The 23,974-nt window shown below is 41.5% G+C and overlaps 1 protein-coding gene across 3 annotated transcripts in view; it reads left to right on the plus strand.

Annotated features, from left to right (window-relative positions):
* ASB5 (ankyrin repeat and SOCS box containing 5) overlaps positions 1 to 23,974 on the plus strand; it is a 40,153-nt gene that overhangs the window by 9,070 nt on the left and 7,109 nt on the right. Inside the window, exons 1-2 of one of the 3 annotated variants that reach the window (XM_018042133.1) lie at positions 15,097 to 15,238; positions 22,380 to 22,459. In XM_018042133.1, the coding sequence (XP_017897622.1) occupies positions 15,112 to 15,238; positions 22,380 to 22,459 (207 nt within the window). In that variant the 5' untranslated portion in view covers positions 15,097 to 15,111. Of the gene's footprint in view, positions 1 to 15,096; positions 15,239 to 19,269; positions 19,346 to 22,379; positions 22,460 to 23,974 lie in introns of those variants that run through there. The other 2 variants (XM_013975373.2, XM_005698684.3) reach the window with 2 other exon arrangements.

Consider the following 23,974-nt stretch of genomic DNA (forward strand, 5'->3'; position numbering starts at 1 on the left):
TCCCTAGGTTGGGAAGATCCCCTGGAGAAGGAAATGGCAACCCACTCCAGTCTTCTTGCCTGGGAAATTCCATGGACAGAGGAGCCTGGCAGGCTACAGTCCATGAGCTCTGAGGTTTTCTCTCTCTCTCTGTTCCCTGTAGTTAGGATGAAATTGCTCATCTGTTAAAATCTAGTAAAGGAATGAAGTTTTATGTATCCTTACCGTTACTCAAAAAGGAGCAAAACAAGACCGAATTGATTTGGAGAGAATCGCTCCCTGTATAGTGAATGTTAAGCCCTGAAACTATGCTTGCATATCTAATTGGTGTGACCTTCCAGGAACATGAAAGACAGGGAGGTCTGTTTAAGTAAGCTCAATATTTATGGGAAAGCTGCCGCTGTTCTGAAGAAGGAAGTTATAATTTGGGCTTCCTGACCTTTGCATAAATCATATTGCAGACAACACAGTGATTTTGTTGTTATTGTTGAGTCACTGAGTCATGTCCAACTGTTTGCGACCCCAAGGGCTGCAGGACGCCAAGCCTTTAGCTTGTAAGGTGTCTGTGTCATCCATGGGATTTTTCCACTGGCTCTTTCCAAAGAGAATATTAACTATTTAGAAAGTGTCTCATTGCAGCATATGGGATCTAGTTCCCTGACCAGGGATCAAACCTGGGCCCCTTGTTTTGGGAGCGCAGAGTCTTAACCTCTGCATGCCACCAGGAAGAGTGAAGATCCCATGTACCGAAACTGACTCATCACAGCCAAATAAATAGATAAATGTTCTTAAAAATTAAAAAAAGTATTGAAAATGTAAAATTTCCCCCAACTATAAGCAAAAATGAGAAGTTGGTTATGTGCCTTCAGGATTCAAGCTATTCTTGTTCAGATATTTTTCTCTGGCAGGCTCCACAGAAAAAGCAGGACATTCTGAGCTGTCATGTGGGATCTTAGCCCAGGTGTTGGCAGGTTGGTGAGAATGACGAGGACCTGGAGGGGATGTTGTGGTGTGGGCAGGCTAGTTCACAGTTTTCAATGACTTGCAGACTTTTTTTTCCTACCCTCTTGTTACCTTGTCTAAGAAACTCCTCTTGACAGAAATTCTCTGAACAGAAATGTTTTCCTGGGCAATCCTGGTCAAATACCTGATTATGAATATACTGTAGGAAGCCAGGTTTTTCTGGAAGGGTTCTAAGGTTCTTTTGGAAGGGTCCTAAGGTTCTTCTGGAAAGGTCCTAAGGTTCTTCTGGAGGGGTCCTAAGGTTCTTGTGGAAGGGTCCTAAGGTCCTTGTGAAAGGGTCCTAAGGTTCTTCTGGAAGGACCCTAAGGTTCTCCTGGAAGGGTTCTAAGGTTCCTGTGGAAGGGTCCTAAGGTTCTTGTGGAAGGGTCCTAAGGTTCTTGTGGAAGGGTCCTAAGGTTCTCCTGGAAGGGTCCTAAGGTTCTCGTGGAAGGGTCCTAAGGTTCTTGTGGAAGGGTCCTAAGGTTCTTGTGGAAAGGTCCTAAGGTTCTTCTGGAAGGGTCCTAAGGTTCTTGTGGAAGGGTCCTAAGGTTCTTGTGGAAGGGTTCTAAGGTTCTTGCTGGAAGGGTTCCTAAGGTTCTTCTGGAAGGGTCCTAAGGTTCTTCTAGAAGGGTCCTAAGGTTCTTCTGGAAGGGTCCTAAGGTTCTTCTGGAAGGGTCCTAAGGTTCTTCTAGAAGGGTCCTAAGGTTCTTGTGGAAGGGTCCTAAGGTTCTTGTGGAAGGGTCCTAAGGTTCTTGTGGAAGGGTTCTAAGGTTCTTCTGGAAGTCTCCCAAGGTTCTTCTGGAAGGGTCCTAAGGTTCTTCTGGAAGGGTCCTAAGGTCCTTGTGGAAGGGTCCTAAGGTTCTTCTGGAAGGGTCCTAAGGTTCTTCTGGAAGGGTCCTAAGGTTCTTTTGGAAGTCTCCCAAGGTTCTTCTGGAAGGGTTCTAAGGTTCTTCTGGAAGGATGCAGTGGTGTGTAACAGTCACCAGACTTCCGCTGCTCTGTTATGGCATCCCCCAGAGGAGGGGCCGATGCTTCTGAACCTCCAACATCGCAAAACCCTGGATGTTGACTTCCTCCACTGAACTGTCCTCCTCACGCTTTTATTTTTCCTCTTAATTCCTGGCAGCTGAATAGGGAAGACAAAAAAAAAAAAGCAATCATGTCAACACTAACACCGAAGAGCTGAGTCAGCCTGTTTAGGAAGCTGGCTTTTTCCCTTTATTTTCTCTGCTTGTTTTTGCTACCAGCTGGTCTCTCCAGGAAGCCAGAAAAACAGCTTTTCACTGGACATGTCTTACAAAAAAGTGTGTTTTGTTTTCTTATGAGGAAAGAGAAAAGTAAACCTTTTTAAAAATGAGTGGACTGTATTTGGGAAGAGGATGCAGAAATTTTTCACAGAATCACTGAATACTTTCAAAGTCTATCAGTATTTAAATTATCTGGGAACCTAGACACATGTTTGCAAAATACCCCTTCAAGAGCTTTTAAGGAACTGTTGCTTCTTTTTTAATTTTATTTTTAAAATTATTTATTTTTAATTGGAGGATAATTGCTTTGTGATGTTGTCTTGATTTCTGAAGTATATCGATATGAATCAGCCATATGTATACATATTTTCCCTCCTTCTTGACCCTCCCTCCCACCTCCCACCCCACTCCACCCCTCTGGGTTGTCGTGGAGACCAGGCTGAGCTCCCAGAGTCATGCAGCCACTTCCCAGCAGCTGTCTGTTTGACATACGGTAGTGCCTATGTCTCGGTACTACTGTCTCAATTCGTCCCACCCTAGAATCATTGCTTCTTTATTAGGCTACTGTAAGGTTTATATGAAGGTGACTAAGCCTCTACTCAGAAAATGAACCCCAAATAATGACTGAGTCTTCTCTCTTCAGAATGAGAGCATTAAACTGTACATTGTAAATGGGGAACAAAGTGATAATACAAACAGCAGGAATACTGAGCCTGTTGGTTGGGAGTTCTCAGGGGCTAGTGTCCTCCTGCAGCATCTACGATCAGGGTGAGGCTCAAGTCTGAAATGAGCTTTACTCCCGCAAGCTTGGCTGGAATATGTTGATGGACAAAGAACTTTCTCAAATCAGTGTCTTAACAGCCACCCCACAAACTGGAGAGTACATTTCTGAGACTACAGCAGTGTGTGGTAACTCTCCCAAATTATCAGAAGGGAGCTCAGGCTAGCCCACTCTTCACAGACACTTAAGGAGTCTTGCTTCTGATAGAATACTAGCCGTTTCTCTTATGAGATGATGGAGATCCAATTCTCTGTTGTAATATCAGAATCATAACAGTCAGGCAGCAATGCTCTTGAACGTAGGAGCTTTAAGAGGCTTCCCAGGTGGCTCTGATGGTAAAGAACCTGCCTGCCAATGCAGACACTAAGAGATGCAGGTTCGATCCCTAGGTCAGGAAGATCCCCTGGAGGAGGACATGGCAACCTACTCCAGTATTCTTGCTGGAGAATCCCATGGACCGAGGAGCCTGACAGACTATGGTCCATAAGGTGCCAGAGAGTTGGGCATGACTGAAATGACTTAGCACTCATGCAGAAGCTTTGAAAGCTATGTTTGGAAGTTGGCAAAATACCAATCAAATGTATATATACCAGAGTATGTGCATGGTTTTGCTTCATATGTTGCGTATAAAACCTACCCCGCCCTTTCTAATGATAATGGCATGCTTTTGGTGTAGTCCACAAAGACTTTCCATACATACGATCCCTTTTCACATCATCACTCTCCCAACTACTGGAGGGTATCACACTCCTTTGTAAGGCATCACCTATTATAAGCCTGCCTCGGCTAGTGGAGTGGCCCCTGTGCGCACTGAGTAAATGTTAATCTGGAGATTCCAGGGGAACAAATGAAGACAGGAGCTCCATCCTGTCCAGAAGCTAAATCTATAACTTTAACCCACTCCTCTTTTTTTCTTAATCAGACATACTGTCCCTTTTCCCTGTTTCCTTTTAACCTCATGAGTTGGCATTAGACAAACAAATCCTTTATGTGTATTTTGTTTACTGGGATCAGTTAATGTTTGTTAATATATTCAAGTAGCTTCTTCACCTTGTAGGAACTCAAAAACCTCTTGCCTTTTGGAGAAGAACGCTACTTGTTTACCTTTTGATTTCTCGCTCTAAGCAAAGGCATTTTTATTCTTAATCTTTTAAACTTTCTGAGCCAGTCTTCAAATGTTATTAAACATTTTCTTCTCCATTCATTTAAAACTGAACATGGTACTTCAAAGTATGTACTGTGAATAGAAAACATACCACAAACCAGATGCCGGAACTGAACTGACAGGGGATCGCTCTTTCTGTCTGTAAAGCAGACCAGGAAGTTGTCGGGTCTTAGATGTTGCAGGAAGGAATTTGGCTGATGTAAAACTGTGAATCAGTACCTGCTAGAACAAGTCCTCCAGGTTTCAGTTCTTCCCCTTCAGGCCAGTCTGTATGTTACTGTGTGTGTGTGTGTGTGTGTGTTGTGTCCAACTCTTTGTAACGCCATGGACTGTAACCCGCCAGTCTTCTCTGTCCATGGAATTCTCCAGGCCAGAACACTAGAATGGGCAGCCTCCCTCCTCCAGGGGATCTTCCCCACCCAGGGGTTGGACCTGCATCTCCTGCATTGGCAGGCGGATTCTTTACCCCCGAGCCACCTGGAAAGCCTCTGTATCTCACTCCCAGGCCCCAGATTCTTTATTATCTGTTTTAATGGGAAGACCGGGGCTCGATCTTTCGGTTGGGAAGATCCCCTGGAGAAGGAAAAGGCTTACCCACTCCAGTATTCTGGTCTGGAGAACTCCATGGACTGTATGGTCCATGAGGTCGCAAAGAGTCAGACACGATTGCGCGGCTTTCACTTTTTAAAATTAGGACAGTGGTAGGAATGATAAAAATAAATGGTTAAAAAATCTTGCTTTTGCTTAGGCGCTCAACTGGCTTCTTCAGGCACAGGCAGCTAGAGGATTCCAGTAGGAGGAATGATCCGTTTCAGTGTCAGGAACTCCCTTCTCCGTGGTTAAGGCAACAAAAGGCCAAGACAGAGCCGCAGCCCCCAGCGTGGGGTGGCCTCCTGTTTGGAGGTGGATGGGCAAGAACAGGCTGCCTCGGGACACCGGGCCACTCCGCCCAGGTGTCTGGGATGTTGCCCTCCCCGGCAAAGCTGAGGCCAGAACACTTGGGACCCTCGACTTTCTATGCTTTCTGCGCTAAGACCTGCTTCTGCAAGTATATTCAACATGGCAGAAACACGTGTCAGTGTACCGGTTCTTCAATTTTCATGAAAAATATCAAGATAAAGTTCCTCAGCTACTGCCAGCCTCGAAACCCGCCATGAGCACATGGTTAGTGGTGAAGAAACTATTTGTGGCTAGAACTACAGGGAGGAGTGGATTATGTGTAAAATTGTTCTTGCATTGCTCTTGTCCGGATGCATATCAGATTTTCCTCCCAGCAGCTGTTGTCCTCTGACTGGAGAGCACAGGTTGCTGGTTGCATTCCTTGTATGGGTTTGTGGCCTTTTTGAAACTTCACGCTGATGTTTAGTAGCACCAGAACAGTGTGTTAACAAAGTGGGTGAAGAGACGGAAAGGAAAAGAAAAGTGTCATTTCATGAGGACAGTAAACACCCCAGTTCTTGGTTGCCTGCCAGGGGCTGTTCTAAACAGGCACAGTTACGTTGTTGTTGCTGTTGTTCAGTCACTCAGTGGTGTCCAACTCTTTGCAACCCCATAGACTGCATGCCAGGCTTTCCTGTCCATCACCATCTCCCAGAGCTTGCTCAAACTCATGTCCATTGAGTCAGTGATGCCATCCAACCATCTCATTCTCTGTTACCCTCTTCTCCTCCTGCCCTCAATCTTTCCCAGCATCAGAGTCTTTTCCAATGAGTTGGATCTTCACATCAGGTGGCCAAAGTATTGGAACTTCAGCATCAGTCCTTCCAATGATATTCAGGTATAGTCATAAACTCTCTGAATCTCGACAAGAACGTGAGGATCTAGGTGCCGTTGGTAATTAGGTCTTGTTTCGCCTGGCTTATTTTATGTTCCCTGGTTTCGATTTGCCCACCTGTGGTTAAGGAGCAACACTGCAGGTTGGGAAAACTCACGCAGGGAGCAGACGGTCTCCTTTTCAGTCCTGCTTTGCTGGTAACACTCCAGGTGACTCCGAGGACACCCCCTACCTTCTCTCGACTTCAGCTTCTTCATCTGCAGAAGGGAGGAGTTAGGCAAGATGGGTGGGTTGGTTTTGGACCTTTTATTTTTAAGCCATTGACTCTGTGTGTGTGTGTGCATGTCAGTCTGGAAGTTCAAATTGTAAAGCTGGTGGAGTGGCAGCAAGACTGTTTGAAGACAGAGCTCACGCTTTGCAAACACTCGAGGTGGCTCTGCTGAACTCACAGGGCTTTTGAAGCCATTTGTTAGTGGCAGAAGTTGATGGTATCTGAAGTCCACTGGTAGCTCTGAAACACGTAGCGTTTCTTTCACGTTATGTTGACTACTGCTGAATCCTTTTTGTACCAGAGAAGCTTTTAGCACTCAGAACCCAAGCTACTCTGTATGGATGTATCACCCCCATAACCTTACCTGCCTTATTCCAGAGCACGGAGAATGTTCTCAACTGAGCTGTTCAGAACAACTGTTGTGGGTCACCAAATAACATGAACTACGTGATTTTATAGCAGCAGACCCAGCTCTTTGCTCTTGCAGACAAAGAGACAAACGTTTTCACTTATTCACTCTGCCGGTCACCCAAGGTCATTTGATGCCCACATGATTGACGGTTCTGCCCTCAGCCACGCTGGAGCGCTGCTCCCTCCTCCCACAGTGGGCACTTTCTGTGCTAAGAGAAAGTCCCTGGGTCATCTCTGTGTGTCCCCTGGAGGTGAGCGGTAACCTGTCTGTACACCTAGAAGAGGATCTGAAGCTCCCTCAGTCACAGGACAGGTATTCAGCAGGTTTAGGCTGTCAGGGGTGGGGGCTGGAGGGGAGGCCCCTAGAGTAAAGGACACCAGGGTGAGAGGAGCCAAGTACCTCCCCGTCTCTTACTGGGGTTCTGTTTTCTGTTAACCTCCTCCTCCAGCTCCCCTGTGTCTCAATGGTAAAGAATCTGCCTACAATGCAGGAGATCCAGGTTCAACCCCTGGTCAAGAAGATCCCCTGGAGAAGGAAGTGACAATCCACTGCAGTATTCTTGCCTGGGAAATCCCATGGACAGAGGAGCCTGGTGGGCTACAGTCCATGGGATCTCGAAAGAGTCAGACACGACTTAGCAACTAAGCAACAACCACCACCACCCCCTCAATATTACAACCTATTTTGGCTAGCCTCTATTTGTTAATTGGCATCTTCTCAATCAAAAGGTAAACTATATCAAATAAAAAATGAACAGAACTCATTTATGAAGTGAAAGTGAAAGTTGCTCAAGTTGTGTGCGACTCTTTGCCACCCCTTGGACTATACAAGTCCATGGAATTCTTCAGGCCAGAATACTGGAGTGGGTAACCTTTCCCTTCTCCAGGAGATCTTCCCAATCCAGGAATGGAACCCAGGTCTCCCGCATTGCAGGCGGCTTCTTTACCAGCTGAACCACCAGGGAAGCCCAAGAATACTGGGGTGGGTAGCCTTACCCTTCTCCAGGAGATCTTCCCATCTCAGAAATTAGAACGGGGTCTCCTGCATTGCAGGCGGATTCTTTACCAACTGAGCTATCAGGGAACTCATTTACAGAATTTAATAAAACACCAAAGCAGAAACCCATGAAACCACCAACCAAGTCAAGAAGTAGAGTGTGCTTGGGACCCGGGAAGCCCTCCAGGTGAACCTTTGTAACCACAACATCTCCCTGTCCCCAAAGAGAGAGTGACTGTCTTTGACTGTAATCATTTTCTTACCTTTATACTTTTCACTCCTCTGAGTGCATCCTAAATTGATAAGGTTTGATTTGGCCTGATTTTAAATTTTATGTAAATTGAATCATTCTCTGAGTATTCTTTCATGACTTACTTTTTTTCACTGAACAGTATGATGGGAAGATTTATCTGTGTATGTGTGAAGTTTATTCATGTTCAATGCTATAAGTTCTATTCCCAGTTTAGGGTAATTAAGAATGATATTGCTATAAATGTCCAGCACTAATCAGTTGGTATGGCTCTAGGACAGGAAGTGCCAAGTCAAACAGCATGAATATCTTTGGCTTTTTAAGATAGTGTTACATTGTTTTCCAATATAGCTGTGTCTATAGTGAAACCAGCACCATATAAATTTGTGGTGCTTCCTATTATTGCTAATATTTGGTACTGCCAATATTTTTAATTTTGCCAATCTAGTGAACACATAGGTTTAATTTTCATTTCTCTAGTATTGCCATTTTCATGTTTATTAGCCATCTGTACTTCTCTTTTGTGATGTGCCTGCCAAATATTTTGCTATCCATTTGATTATGTTGTCTGCTCCTTTTTTCATGGATTTTTAGAAGTTGTGTTTATACTCTAACCATTAGATAGAAAATGAAGACAATGTGAAGAAGCTCTTTATAAGTATCTTTCATGGCTTGACTTTTCACTTGTTGGAGGTTTTCCTTTTGGTGAAGAGGAGCTCTTAATTTTAAAATAGTCAAATTTAGAAATCTTTTCCATTTGGTTAATAATTTGTTGTAATTAGTTTTTAAGAAATCTTGGTGCATTTCAAGATAATGAAAGTATTTTCCTATATTCTCTTCTTAAAGCTTTCCTTTCCAGTTATCTACTTGGAACTGATTTTTGGAATGATGTAAGTCCAGTTTTTCCTAAGTGGATGCCTAATTATATTCACATCATTTAGTGGAAAGTCAGCCATACATTCTATGATTTACAGTTGCTACAGGGCCCACTCTGAATAAGTTTAGGGTCTATTATGCCTTTCTATTTGTGAACTTGCCCCACATCTAAACCATGCAATATTAGTTTATATAGCTATAGCAGAAATTTAAAACATAGATCTTACTAAGAAATGGAACTCTACATTCACATTCTTCTCATGTATATTTTGAATATTTACAAAAATTGAGTATACAGAGGACCATAAAGCAAGTCTCAAGAAATTTCAAATGTCTAGTATTATATAGGCCAGAGATTGGCAATCTTCTTCTGCAGAGGATCAGAGAAGAGATATTTTAGTTACTGTTATGCCATGCAGTCTCAGTTCTGCAGTTATAGTGTGAGAGTAAACACAGATGATGTACAATAGAATGGATTTGATTCTGTTCCAATAATACGTTATTTACCAAAACAGATGGTAGGTCAGACTTGGGCCAGGAGCCACAGTGTGCTGACCTCTGATAGAGAACACATCCACTGCTCTCAGTGAAATTAATGTAGAAATCATTAACAGAATGCAGTTAGAGAAACAAAAAGCTCATTATGTTTGGAGACTGAGAAAATCTCTTTAAGTAACTCATAGGCCAAGTAATCAAAATTATGAAAAGAATAACACAATCCGCTTCCAGAGACTGAGGGGAGAAAATGATAAAGCTGCAGATAGAAATGAATAAAGTAACTTTTTATAAACAAAACTAAAAGATAGTCTGTTGAAAAAACTAAGATTAGCATACCTCTGTCGGATCAGAGCTACAAATAAATAACAGATGGAATTAGAGACCGTAATAACAGATGTTACTGAGATTTTTCACTAAGTGGTTGTTACATAACAACTTAATGCCAACAATTTTGACTATTTGGATGGGATAGACCATTTTCTAAAAAGCACAGTTTATCAAAGCTGATATTTTGGGGAAATGAACCTAAATAGTCCAAAAATCACAATATAAAATCACTAGCTTTTAAACTTCCTCAAAAAATCTCTAAGAATAGATGATTTTTATCAATGACTTCTACCAAGCATCGTAGATAATAACAGAAATATTTCTAATAAGTGAACCTTGACAGTAGAGAAACCGAGAGACTAGCCCCTCTCATCCCGTGGGCTCAGCGCCCTGCTACCTGTGACGGTTTTGCTTGGTGTCGGCTTAGTTACCTGCTTCAGAGTCATTCCAAGATAACTCTGGCAGCTTTGCGTGCTTCTGCAAAAGCAAGGTTGGATCTCCTAACAGGACATTATCTTTCTGCTCTGTTTATGGGCCTGGATGTCATTTAAAAACAGGAAACCTTATTATAAGAGACTTCTTAGAAAAATTATTTTTCATGCTAGATTTGTTTTGCTGATATTTCACTTATAATGTTATACAAGGTGTTTTCAAAATGTTTAGCTCTCAGTGTTAACAAACACTTGAGTTTGGTGGAAATCGCCTGTAAGAACAGCTGAGGGAGAATGATTCCTCCTTGCTTAGTTCCCTGGACAATGGAGACAGGTATATTTTCCTCAATAGAAGCCGTTTACCATCTTGTTTCAGGATCTACCATGAAAAGATGTTTTGTGTGTGCATATATATTACTGTTTCAAACTGTATTTAATTGGAATTTTTAATTATGCTTTAAGTTTTATAATCATAGCCCCCAAAGTTGGTAAAATTGGGAAGACCTTCTTATATAACATCTATTCTCAAAGTCTTATGCACTCAAACTCAGAAAGTATCGTTCACCACAGCATCTAGGCACTGCTGTGTTTTGTAATGACACCAACTGTATTTTTGGTAATTGGGATTTTTCTCTGACCCCTGGCCTCTCCTCACCACTCAGTTCCAACTAAGACAGGAGCTGTCATGGACCACAAGATGTCACTGTAGGTTTCCCAGCAACCTTTATATAAGAGGTGGATGACCCTTGAAACAAGGATTGACTGTTAGGTAACAGTCCCCTCTATTTTTCCCGAGAAACTTTGATCAAGTTTACCTTCAGACCCCATCTGCCCTTATCCCCATCACTAAGCTGTTAGATGTGGATAATCATGTTTAGAAAAAACGCTGAAAAGTAAAATGGAGCAAGAATGGGGCTCAGCAATGACGCTTAAGACTTATATGTACACATAGCTTTGTAACGAAGCCCACAGCAAGGCAGCCACCAAGAACTGAGTAATGGCCTTTTCCAGATGCGACTTTGCAAAGGTGGAAATTTGACGCTAACAGGTAAGGGGGACTCTGCTGTATTTTGGTGATGATTTAAGGTGATGATAGTGTCCTATAGCTAGTGAACCCTTGGTACCTTAGAGAAAACAGGCATTCTTTTTTTTTTTTTTCTAAGAATAGGAATTTTACATTTTTAAGACATTTAGAAAGGGGAGAGACTACAGATTTTTGCCCCCAAATAAAGGATTTAATCAATTTAGGCGTGGGGGCAGCTTATGAACTGGATGGCTCCTTAGAAAATGAGAACTGCTGACCTGTAGAAGCTGATATATTGGAAATCATGTTTTTGTGAGATTATGATATACTAGTTATGACTACAAAGAGCCTGCATCTTTTAAAGATACAGACTGAAATATTTGTAGGTGGAAAGACATGATGAGGTTTGCTTCAAAATAATCATAGGAATAGAGATGGGGAGGGACAAGGGTCGACTATAGGTGAAATGAGACTAACCGTGAGTTGGTAACTGAACCTGGGTGATGGATGGCATGTGTGTTTGAAATATTTTGTGGTTATAATGAGGGAAGGTGTCAACCCCAATCCAAGCAGGAGTCTGTTCATCTTAGTCTTCTTTTCCTGATTGTGGAGGAACTCCAATGATCTAAGTCCCCCAGCTCAGGAATACACCCTCAAAAATCTTTACCTGTTGGTTACGCTTTAACCTCTGACTCATTCATTAGTTTACCTAAATACCCCCATTCTGGAGCAGCGAGCTCCTGAAGTTTGTAACTGTGTAAACTTAAACAAAAAAAGGAGTTTACATTTGTCCCCTGGATATAGGTTTTAAAACTGTCAGAACATGATCCAACTTCCTAGTGTTTCAGAATGTCTTGAAAAAGTTTGTTCACACTTAACTGCGGCTTATATGATTATGTAGATTTCTATGATAATCCCTCTTAGATTCCAACTTTCTATTTTGAAGTATCTAAAAGTAATAAGATTCCTCTCCTGCAGAAGCCCGTCCATCTCTATGATGATTTTCAGTGTCCTTCTGTGAAGATTTTTCAACTTTGTTGTTCAGTTGCTAAGTCATGTCCGACTACTTGCAGGCCAGTGGACCGCAGCACGCTAGGGTTCCCTGTCCTTCACTATCTCTCGGACTTTGCTCAAACTCATGTACACTGAGTTAGTGATGCCGTCCAACCATCTCATCCTCTGCTGCCTTCTTCTCCTCTTGCCCTCAATCTTTCCCAGCACTGAGGTATTTTCCAGTGAGTCAGTTCTTCGCATCAGGTAGCCAAAGTATCCGAACTTCAGCTTCAGCATCAGTCCTTCCAATGAATATTCAGGGTTGATTTCCTTTAGGATTGACGAGTTTGATCTTTCAACTTTAATTGTCGCTTTATCACTGAGGACTGGTAACCAGACCAAACATAGGTCCTGGTGTTTTCAGACACACTAGCATTGTTAAAACAGGAACAGAATGACTCCTGGGAAGAGACTTGACCTGGTTCACTTCCCACCTCCTTCTTACAAGGTGTAAAATCTCATTTTAGTCTTCGTGGGTAGTAATAGAGTGCCATTTCCAATCTATAGTCTATCTCAGATACTTTTTCTGAGACACATGTTCAGAGCCCAATATGATCTATGAAATATAATTCTTCTTATTTTTCCTTAGTGTTTTATCTAATCCTGCTTTGCTTTAAAACATCTGCCTACTCAGAGCCTGAAAATATCCTGTGGTTTATCTAATCCACTTTTTTATTTACACTTGGGAAGATGCTACGTCTGAAGATTTCACAGTGTGTTCTTATTCATATGATCATAGATACCCAGCATTTCAATGATGCTGTCCCAAACATATCCCCTTCACTGTGCATATTTTAATGAAATCATACAGCTGTGCACAATCAGTTCAATCTTTCATCCTTTATTTTCTCCAGCAAATTAACTGAAACATTTTCCTTCAACTCCATAGAGTTGCTTTAAAAAATTACTTATACTTTTGATGTATGTAAAGTTTTTGAAAGAAGTAATTGTGATCTCCTTTGTTCTCCTAATTATTTATGTGAATTATTATAGGTATTCCGCAAGCCACACACATCTCATCTAACTAAGTATGTATTTATAGTCAAATCCAGTGACTTTTCTCCCCGCTGCGCTGGAAATTTGCTTATTCCCCAATATGGACTATAGAAAGCCCTTCTTGAGGCTTCTTGGGAATTCTATATTCAAATTACTCTTTTAAACTAGCATTTTTTTTGATTGCCCATTATAAGAGGTACAGTGGTGGACCTGTTGAATGACAGACGTACGTACTCAGAGTTCATAGCCTCGTAGAGAAGACAGACATAGAAATAGATCCTTATAAGACCAGAAGTCCAAAATTGTTAAGACCAAAAGCTGCCCCAATTCTTATAATAAAGGATTCTATATTTATTTTACAATAACAAAAGAAAAGTGCAAAGCCGAAATGTCAAAAGCTTAAAATGGAAGTTTGTTTTTAGAAACAAAGATCAGTATTTACTTTTACTGTTCATCTTGTTTAGATCCTTGAACTCTGTTTATGGGTACCAGCCTGTGGTGAAGAACTAGTGGTTTGGAACAACTGCCTTCTGCAACCACGCCGGACTCAAAAAGCCCCTTTCTAGACCACCCTCTAAGGTTTTCTCACCATCTAGGAATGTCTCCCCCATACAAATAGCCTCAGCTAAGCTGATCACAAGTTCCAGTTTTATTGGAAATGTCTGGCCTCTTGTGTAGTGATATCATATGCCCAGAGCTCACATAACCACCCTGCCCTTTTATATCAGTCCTAGCCTCTGAATCAAAGAATGTTGGAGCCAGAAGGGAACCATCTCCTCCAAGCTCCTCATTTTATAGAAAAGGAAACTGAGGTATCACCATGCTATTTGCCCCAGGTCACATAGTTCCAAGGATTAGAAATTAATCCGAGATAAGGAAAAGATATTCTTGGTATTCATTCACGATAACTTTGAAGTAAATATTGGCAGTGCAATGTGGCAGCAGATATTAACAGGGGAAATAATCTTACTCATGAGATGTTTTTTTTTTTCCCTTATCCAGCTTGTTATAAGAAAGCAGTACCCCAATAATTTTTTTCCCATTATATCAACAGAAAGTAGAACCTAATAATAGTGGGTGAAAAATAGAGATAATGGAATCTGTAACCATTTTTCATCTAGACCCATCTCAGTAGGTTAATACCATGTAACAGGATCGCCAGCTCAGTTAATCCCTGGCACCCTGTCATGGTTCAGCCACTGCTCTTGACTCAGTCATGGACCATGCTCCTTGTTCAGCTTTACATGCCAACAAAAAAATACCAGGCACATGTTCGCTTTTTTCCTCTCTTCTGTCCAGCTGCTCCATCCTCTGCCTTTTAGGGTGAAAAATCTCAGCTGTACTTAAATTGACTCCTGACGTCTTTTGGTCTAGAAATGACCTCCAGAAAAAAAAAAAAAAATCACAATAGGGAACTATGCCTATATAAATAGGAAGACTGTGATTTTGTACAGAAGCCAATTCTAAACTTAGATCCTTACCAGATGAGAACATGAGCTCGCTACCAGCTGACCCTAATGCATGCACACTATTTATTCCTGAGGATGGAGGAGACAGGCTTGCCGGTCACCCGTCACGACCGAGCTTTCTGGCTGCAAGGCTGTTTACTGCTGTTATCAACCGGCGACTTTACATTGGATGCATCTGTAGAGATTTCACACAGGCTTTCATGCTTGCAAGAGAGAGCACATTTCTATTCTGTTTCTGACTAGGGAAGGTGACTTTTTTTGCACACTTTTGCTTTCTGTGTCACGCAGATAGTTAAATCCTTCTGGCGACAGCTGGGTCTCCACTTTAAAAATAGAAAAGCTACTGCCTTCCTGGCCCAGCCCCCACCCCTGCCAGCCCTGCTCCCCGTGTTTCTGCACAGAGTTCAATGTGGAGGCCCTCCTCCAGTGAGCACACAGGAATCTCTGTGAAAGCAAGAAGGGAAGGAAAAAAAGTAGTTAGAAATCCGGCTCTGACCTTGCTGCTGGCTGGAGCCTTGCCTCGAGACCCTGGCTGTCCAGGCAGAAACGCCAGCCCCACTATGCCCTCAGACGGTGCTTCTGTTGAAGGGAACTGCATTAAGCAGACCCTCCCGAAAAGAAGGCTAGTGAGCGTAGAAGAATGTTCTTCTAAGCGAAAAGCTAGCTGGGGTATTCTGACCAGTCAAGGTTAGTAGAGCGGCCATTGCAAGTCTGTTGGTGTCCTGAAATAAACGATATTGTCTTTGCAAGTACTAACTTGAAGCTGTGGGTGCTTTCCAGAATGTGGACTCTGACCTGGAAATGTATGGCATGGCCAAGGGCTGCATTGTATCTTTCACCTTAGAGCATCTGGAAACTGCCCCTGCAGACTCATTCTTAGGACTGTGTATTAAACACCCGGGTAAACTCAGTAGTCCCTGGGTTGCTTACCTTTCCGGTTCAGCAGGTGTTTCTAAGTTGGTGTGGGAGCCAGGAAAGCTGCTATTGAGCAGGAAAAGAGTATTTCCAAGCAATTAAATATGGGAATTTCGAAACATTTAAGGTAGAAGGCAAGAAAATGAACAGAAGCACTTCCTTAAAGTGCCCTGGCATAGAGCTCTTAGATTTAATAATAAAAATATGAAAGCCATGGAGGAGAATGAGCACAGTGCCAGAAAGGAACTGTGCAAGGGAGTTATTTTTTAAGAGAACAAGTGTACACTTTTGTAAAAGGTCAATATGGTCGATGATAGACTTAATGTGGGAAGTGCAGATTTAGAGATAAAAATAACCCCCTATCCCCCTACAATGTAAAAGTTGCATTTACTATAGAATGGTTGGGGTCTGATGGATGTTGTTGAGAAATTGTTATAAATTTGTAAAACATGCAAGTCATATTTTTAAATAGGATAAAATACTCATTTTTTTAATAGGCCGAGAAAGCAATCTGATTTTCCCCCCAATTTCTTGAGACAAACCACCCAGCCCAACATGTATTTCTTTTTCATTACTTTTTAACAATATGGTGATCAATAAAGATTGAGAACTAATTAGCATGGCTAAAAAAAAAAGGTGACTGCAAAAAAGGTAATTTAACAAATCAACAAGTGTTTATTCATCCATCAGTAGACATTATTGACGTGGTAGGTATTCGGGATATGCAGTGAGCAAACTGTAGCAAGTCCACTTTCTAAGATCTCCACTGCAGTAGCAAAAAGTTCTATGAAGAAAAACAGAGCAGGAAAATGAGAAAGAGTACTGTCGTAGGGGTAGGACGGTCTCATAAAAGGCCGTCAGAGAAGAGCTCCCCTATGAGGCGATTCCAGTAGACAGTAAAAGCTGGCCAGAAGCCATGTGTGTCTCTCAGAAAGAAGCGTTGCAGGCAGAGGGCCCAGAAGCCCAGATGTTTAGCATGGCTGAACGAGGACCACGGGTGTAAGGGAGGGGTGGAACTGGTCACACTGGTCAGAAATTCCTTGGATTTTACTCTGGGGAGAAAGAAAGTCATTGGAATGTTTCTCACTTTACAAGGATCCTCGTGTTTTGGATAGACTGTTGGAAGCACATGGGTGGAAACACACAGACCTGTCAGGAGGCATTTGCACTAAGTCAGGCGGGCATAATGGTGGCTTGGACTAGAGGTTATGACAATAGTCGAAGCTGAATTATATTTGAATGGTTGAGGCAAAAGAACCTACCAGTGTTAGACTGTGGGGTGTGAGAAATAGAAACTCAGCAATACACGAAGGCTGTTGGTGCTGAAGCACCTGGGTGATGGTATTGCTACTTACTGATAGGAAGGGGAGCTGGGAAGGATCACAGCCAAGGTTCAGTCTTCGGCGTGTTCAGTTGCAAGGCCTACTTAGATAGCCAAGCGGAAAAGGTGAAGAGTCAGTTGGAAATACACATCTTGAATTTAGAGGGCAGAGCTGGTCTGAAGATACAAATTTGGGGTGATCAACATGTGGATAATATTTACATCAATGGGACTAGAAGAGATCCTCCCAAGAGTGAGTGTAGATGAGTCAAGGACTGAGCTTGACATGCGGATCCACGAAAAATAAGAGTGAGGAGAAGTAACTGGTTTAATAATAACTGCTTCCCTGCAAAAAGCAAAGGAAATAGTTCATACATATGAAGCTTTCCTTTAAACTGCTGTGCTTAAATTTAAGGCCGTATTATTAGCGCCAGGTGACAGAAGGGATGGTAACACTGTCTTAAAGCAATGAAGAAGCAAAAAGAATAGTTGGTTTTGAGAGAAAGGTGATGACTTTCCTTTTAGAAATGTCTTGAGATGCCAGCAAAATATCTACAGGAGTGTCTGGAATTAAATTTTGTAACGTGTCACAAAAATTGAAGAGCTCTCTGTGTGGATGTGACCACTGTCTCTGAATTTTGACTGTTCCCTGTCCGTTTATATCTCCTACAGATACATGTAAGAGGAATAAGATGAGCTAAAGTCTTCTTATCTTAGAAAGTGAAAGTGAAGTCACTCAGTCGTGTCCGACTCTTTGTGACCTCATGGACTGTAGCCTACCAGGCTCCTCCCTCCACGGGATTGTCCAGGCAAAAATACTGGAGTGGATTGCCATTTCCTTCTCCAGGGGATCCTCCCGACCCAGGGATCGGCCCGGGTCCCCTGCATTCCAGGCAGATGCTTTAACCTCTGAGCCACCAGGGAAGTCCTTCCTCTGAGCTGCCAGGGAAGTCCTTTCTTATCTTAAATAAATTAAATTACTCTATTTCCTGTATAGAAGATGCAGTGAAAAGCTCATAGGACAGACATACAGAGGTATTTGTTCAAAATGGAATTTGGATTGTAGTGTCATATTTCAAATGCATTTAGTACAAATGTGCTAAGTACATTCGCGTTCACTACAATCCTATGATGGAAACAGAATTATCCTTCCCTTTAAAGGTGAGAAAACTGAGGCTCAAGAGTCCATCTGTGCTGGCCTCTGAGCTCAGGTCTCTGTGATGAAGTCCAGCAGGCTCTGTCCACAGCAGCAATGGTCACTGGTTTTTATGAAGTGTGTTTAATAGTCTTTCTCCCTTGATTTTGGATATTCACGGGAGAACTACCATCTTTACTTCCTTAAAAATTTAGTCCTATTTCTTGAGACAAACTGCAGCAATGCTTTCATTTATCTGTGTGGGTGTTTTTTTTATTTTTATTATTCCTGTTCCTGCCCATACCCTGTATTCTTGTAAGAGAACGGAGGGCTGCTGGAGTAAGTGGCAGGATAGTCCATGCAAGTCCGCACATGTACTCGAAGTTTCCAAGGTACAGCTCGCTCTGGTGGTCTCAGATCCGGACTAGCATTATGTTCAGGAAATGAACGATAAGGACATAATCTGAGTGGAAAGACAAGGACAGTCTCAGTCTTTGAAGAGACTGGTTTTGGCAACATGTTACTTCCCTAATCAACCACGTCCTCAAGGATTTGTATGGCTCTATTAATCTGCTCAACAGAAAAGTACTCAGTAAGGGTCAGTAAATCCCAGGTGATTTTAAAAGTATTTTATAAATCTGTGGATAGGGATGCGTTAGATGTCGTTGAGTCTGAAACTTCGCCACATCTTTGGATCTTCTTTAAGACAAATAACATGAAATTGCATAGTTTTAAAAAGTGGCCGTGGAAGTTCCAGGTTCTCGATTTCACAGTAAATCCACATCCATCACAAGGAGGGTCATTGATTTAAGACCTGCAGTCTGTAAAGTGTATTAGTAGTTTGCTCTCTGATTCATATATGAAGATGTCATTGCTTTTCACCTCTCCTTGTCATCTCCTGTTTGAGATGACCGTCCTGACATTCCTGTTTGGGACCACTTAGGAAAATCCCATGTGACCCAAACCCAGAGAGCCCCCTGTACTGCTCCTAAATTTGCTCTCTGATGAGTCCTGCTTGCTGATGGGACTAGGATGGGCAGAAGGCAAAGACTTTCTGAAAAATAAAATGGTTTCATCATAACCCTGGGCAGAGATCCAAGTGTAATACTTTAATTTCATTGCAGAGCACATAATGTAAGTAGAGGAGAAAAATGAATTGGGAACAGCCAGTTTCTCAAAGAGCAGTGAGCAATAGTAAGAGGCAATTCTGAAAAGAAATCTGATTTTCCAAAAGCTGTTTCTTTTTGGAGGTAAAAGGTCACGTTACAAGGAGCTTAGAGCTGCATAAAATGGCTGAACAGAGCTAACACATACATGGCAAGTGACCTTTTTTTTTTTTTTAATGCTGATCAAAAAAAAGATATGAGTCGGATTTACCTCAACAGTGGCTGGCTTGAAGTGCCCTGGGGAGATGGTGATTTAGGTATGTTACAGACCCCTACGGACCCGTAAATATCTGAGAACGTGAATGTTTCTGCTCTGGTAAGGTGGTTGTTTACAGAATACGACAGGCTCTCTCCTTGTAAATTATATACCAGATGCCCTGGAACCAGTGTTATTTCTAAATATAGGCACTGGCCTCCTGTGTTGCTACAGAGAGACCGAAGCAGTGGGCATTAGATTAGCTGGTGAAAGTTAAAGACTTTTTGTAAAACATTTTCCCATTGAATAATTTATCCTAAGGAGTTCAACTGAACTTTTATTTTTTAAATCTTAGATACCCAATGTAAAGTCTAACAAGATTGTAGAGTTTAAAAAGTTGTAAATGAAGATATTTATCTTTTGTTTGGTCTTGAGAAAGCTTATAAATCTCTCTACTGTAAAGCATATCTGTATTGAAAAGTAAGATATTTAATATTGAATATATCTGAATAGAAATTTGCAGTTGATTCTCAGATTTTGAAAGGGAGCAGCAGGGAGGGATGAAGGTTTAGCTCAAAACAGAAACTGGAGCATGATGGATCCTCTGATTCTCACATGTTACCAGATTAATTATAGAAATTCATCTAAGGAATTATAAGGAAGCAGACCAGGTGGGGTTGCTTGGGAGTTAAGTAAGCAGAATTCAAAACAATAACTTTTTTCCCTGACTCGCCAGCATGTACTATATTACTCCTGTAATGGATTGCTATGACTTTATTTCTCAGCGCTTACTTAGGAAAGAAAAAGATAGCAACAGTGTTGATCATTGGCTTAAATACATTTATGAATCATTCAATTGCTTTATATGGTTTATTTAATTAAGCTGAAAGCACTGAAAATCATTTTGGTCAATAGATGCTGTTACTTAGGGCTTGAGTTCCCCTGATTTTGGAGAAGAATTGTTCCTTTAAATTCATATTAAAAACCTCCTGTATTTATCAGTTCATATTTAACTAAGAATGCTAGGTATTATTTGTGCATTTACGTGGCAGGCATGTACTTAGCATGCTCCTTTCTAGCCTGCTCTCAATCTTGTCTCACAGGCAGTATTTTTCCTATTTTGTGAGCAAATTGACCCGCAGAGAGATTAGGTCCTCCCTGAAGGCCACCACCCTAATCTGGGATTCAAGGCCAGGCCTGCCCAGTCCCTCAGTCTTTTTCCTCCATGACCCTTCTGGGCTCCAACCTGCATCTCATCTCTCTCTTCCTCCTGGTCTCCATTTCTCTCACCTCCTCCTCCTCTAGCTCACCTCACTGCTTTTAGGCCACAAGCAGCTGGGCTCCTGGGCAGGTGAGCAGAGCTGAGTTAATCCAGGAAAATATTAGTAATAGGGCGTGGTTCTCAGAAGACTGACCCCTGCCTTTCAGGCCAAGGGAGCCCTCGCCCACACCAATTATTCCCAGTGGGTTTCTCACTTACCACCACCCACACTCTCCTGCAGACCGTGTGACATTGAACTCCCCTTCCATGCCGGTGGAGGTCCTATGAATAGAGATGATAGCAAATGCACATACAAGACTCTGGCTTCAGTCTTTTTTTTTCTTCCACCGTAAAGGACTTTGAGGCTTGGTGATAAAGAAAATGACAGTGGGTACAGAAAGCTTTGTGACCGTCTTGGAGGAGAATAGGGGACTGTGATGGGTGGTAAATTCAGTAAACACTTCACATTTCTTTATTTTGGCCCTGATGTGGCCTATTTTCTGAATGACGCTTTTCCATTTTTTCTGTCTTTTGTGAACAACAGCAAGCAATGCTGAATGGTCCAGAAGACTAATGAAATCATTTTGATGGATAAATTGTATGTAAAATAGGAATATCTAGTACCCCTCAGTTGTAAGTATTATTAATTTTGCTGCCCCTTACAGTCTTAATAGTTTACTGGAAAGAAATGAGTTCAAAAATGAATCCAAAAGGCCATTTCTGTAGGCTGTTCTGAGTGCCAGCATCTGGTTAATTGCCACATTAGCCAGTGACGGTGGAAGAACTGATAACAGATCAGCCTCATACAATTCAGCATACAGCGTACAGCGATAAATTAAGGATAATGAAATTTACTAACCCATTATATAGGAGGGAGCATTATAAATCATTACAAATAGTATAAATGAATATTTAAATTCAAACATTTATTTAAGCATTGGTTACTCAAAACCTTGTTAATTTGCTACCACTGTGCTCAATAAATGAACACAGTGGTTTTACACATGCAGTCTGTTTGGGAAGTTAATAATTTGCTTATTTAAACATTCACCATGAAAACTGATATATGTTCTGAAGTCCTCCAGAGTTGTGCTCTGCAGTCAAGTTGTTTAATAATAAAACAAACAATTGCATATGATTTTGAAAGCATTGAATTTTATCTTCATCGATGGGAACTTGAAACATAACTGTTTCCCCAAAGACTTACTTATGATGGTGACTTTAGCATTTTATTTTGTGAGAATATAAGGCTTCAATTCTTATAAATTATTATTTTCCTGCCAGATTTGCCCTATTAACCAATATTTATTGGGGTACACTAATTCAATTCTGCTTTTAATATGATATGGGAGTGTTGCATCCTGGAAAGAAACAATACCCCCAAACTAATGAAAGATAACTCTTTGTTCAGTTGATAATTCAAAGAATTGGATGTTGGGCTTATTAATTTTTTGGATAAGCAGGAAATAATGCTGAATGGAAAGGCAAAACAATGGCAGTGGAGTTGTAACAATTCAGTTCTGGAATTAGACTATGTGACTCTTTTTAAATGTTTTCATTTCTTCTAGAGCTTTTACTTCCTTAACTTTAAAACAGAAATAATAATGATACGTATCTCAAAGAGTTGGTGCCGGGTGCGCGCGTGCCCCTCTGTGTCTGACTCTCTGAGACCTAATGGATTGTAGCCTGCCAGGCTCCTCTGTCCATGGGATTCTCCAGGCAAGAATACTGGAGTGGGTTGCCATTTCCATAGAGTTAAAAAGAGTTGACAGCAACCATCACCATCAGGGTTTGCTTTAACTCACAGATTTTTGTTTTCTTTCTCTTCTGGAAGGTTCCTGGGCAGATCGGTCACCACTACATGAAGCAGCCAGTCAAGGTCGTCTTCTAGCTCTGAGAACATTATTATCACAGGTAAAATATAACATATAATTTTATAATGTAATATATTATAATACATAAGTTTATGATATAACCTATAGTTTAAAATATGTCTCTATTCCCTGAGCATACAGCATTCATTATCAATATTAATCAACTCAAAACCAACAAAATTGCTTGATAACTTCTACTAGCTTTTTATTTTAACTCATATTGTTAGCCAAATCCATAGTTTCTCATTTATCTTTTGAAACATCTTTTAATATATTTTGGTATAGTTTTATGCCTTAGTATTTCAGATTCCTCACACAGTATATTTGTTCATTGATAGACATATTTAAGCAGGAAGTAATTGGATATATGTATTATTCATCACACGTTTTAAATATGCTTACATCGGTACAATGGTGTGCAGTTAATTGCAGGCTTAGTTCGGTCATAAAATATCCAAGGAAGGATAATCAGACCAGATGCTTGCTGTAACAATGCTTTTTACATTATGGTAATCTGTAGTATGTTATGGGGGTTTGCCTATGAACGCCACAGAACAGTCATTTTTACACCTCTTTGATCATCAGACTCACCAGAGGGAAAAAGAAAAGCACAGATTCTTTTTGAAGTATAAGGGACTCGGACTTGGCCAATGGGATATGAATGCACACCCAGGTCCAGAAGTCCTTGCCCTGGTGCTTCTCAGAATCAGGGAGACAGGAGTTTTCTCAGATGACTAGGAGGGGAGAAAGGGTTGTGTCACTCACTCTAAGTAACACTGCCCTGGGCTCTGGTCACCTGAACTCCTGGCTGGCACTTGAGGTGAACCACAGCATGTCAGAGCTTCCTTTTACTCGCCTGTGAACTGAGGTTGCAGAACAAGACAGTCCTTAGGGCCTTCCAGTTCTGGGATAATCCGGTGACTATGTGGCTTGCTCATCACCTGATGAAATATACAATAAAAATTGCAAAATGTCACTAACTGCTGAAGGGCAACCCCTCTGAAAGGGTCACACAGTTCTTGGAGAGGAGGAGTCTTAGGAGATTTGTAAGCGCATGTCCACAGACAGGCCAGCTGAGAGGGTCAGAGGCTGTGTCCAGAGCCCTTGTGAGACAGAACCTGGACCTTTCAGAGGCTTCTGTCATCGGTCACCCTCATGGGCAGTGGCTGGAAATCAGCTCTCCAGGTCTGGCTACAGACCAGCCAATCTGAAACCTCTGACAGGGTGATTCAAGGGATCTTAAAAAATTGCCACTCACTAGTAGCAAAGATTTGGGGTGATATTTATTTTCTTGCCTTCATTTCAAGATTCTTCAAGTCCTTCCTGGTGTTATTCTAGATCATGGTAACCTATAAGATGCTGTGGGGCTTTGGCCACGAAAATCTTCCTGTGATGATGGTAGTATGATTGTCCATAGAGTGAATTATCAAATAGAGCAGGAAGGCAAGGAACCTTTTTCCCCTAGCAACAGTTAAATATTTTAGACTGATATCATTAGTTTATTTGGAATGAAAATAGTTAGATTTTACTTAATTTTGATTGAATAATACAATAA

Source organism: Capra hircus, chromosome 27 (genome assembly GCF_001704415.2).
Source record: "Capra hircus breed San Clemente chromosome 27, ASM170441v1, whole genome shotgun sequence".
Lineage (NCBI taxonomy): Eukaryota > Metazoa > Chordata > Mammalia > Artiodactyla > Bovidae > Capra > Capra hircus.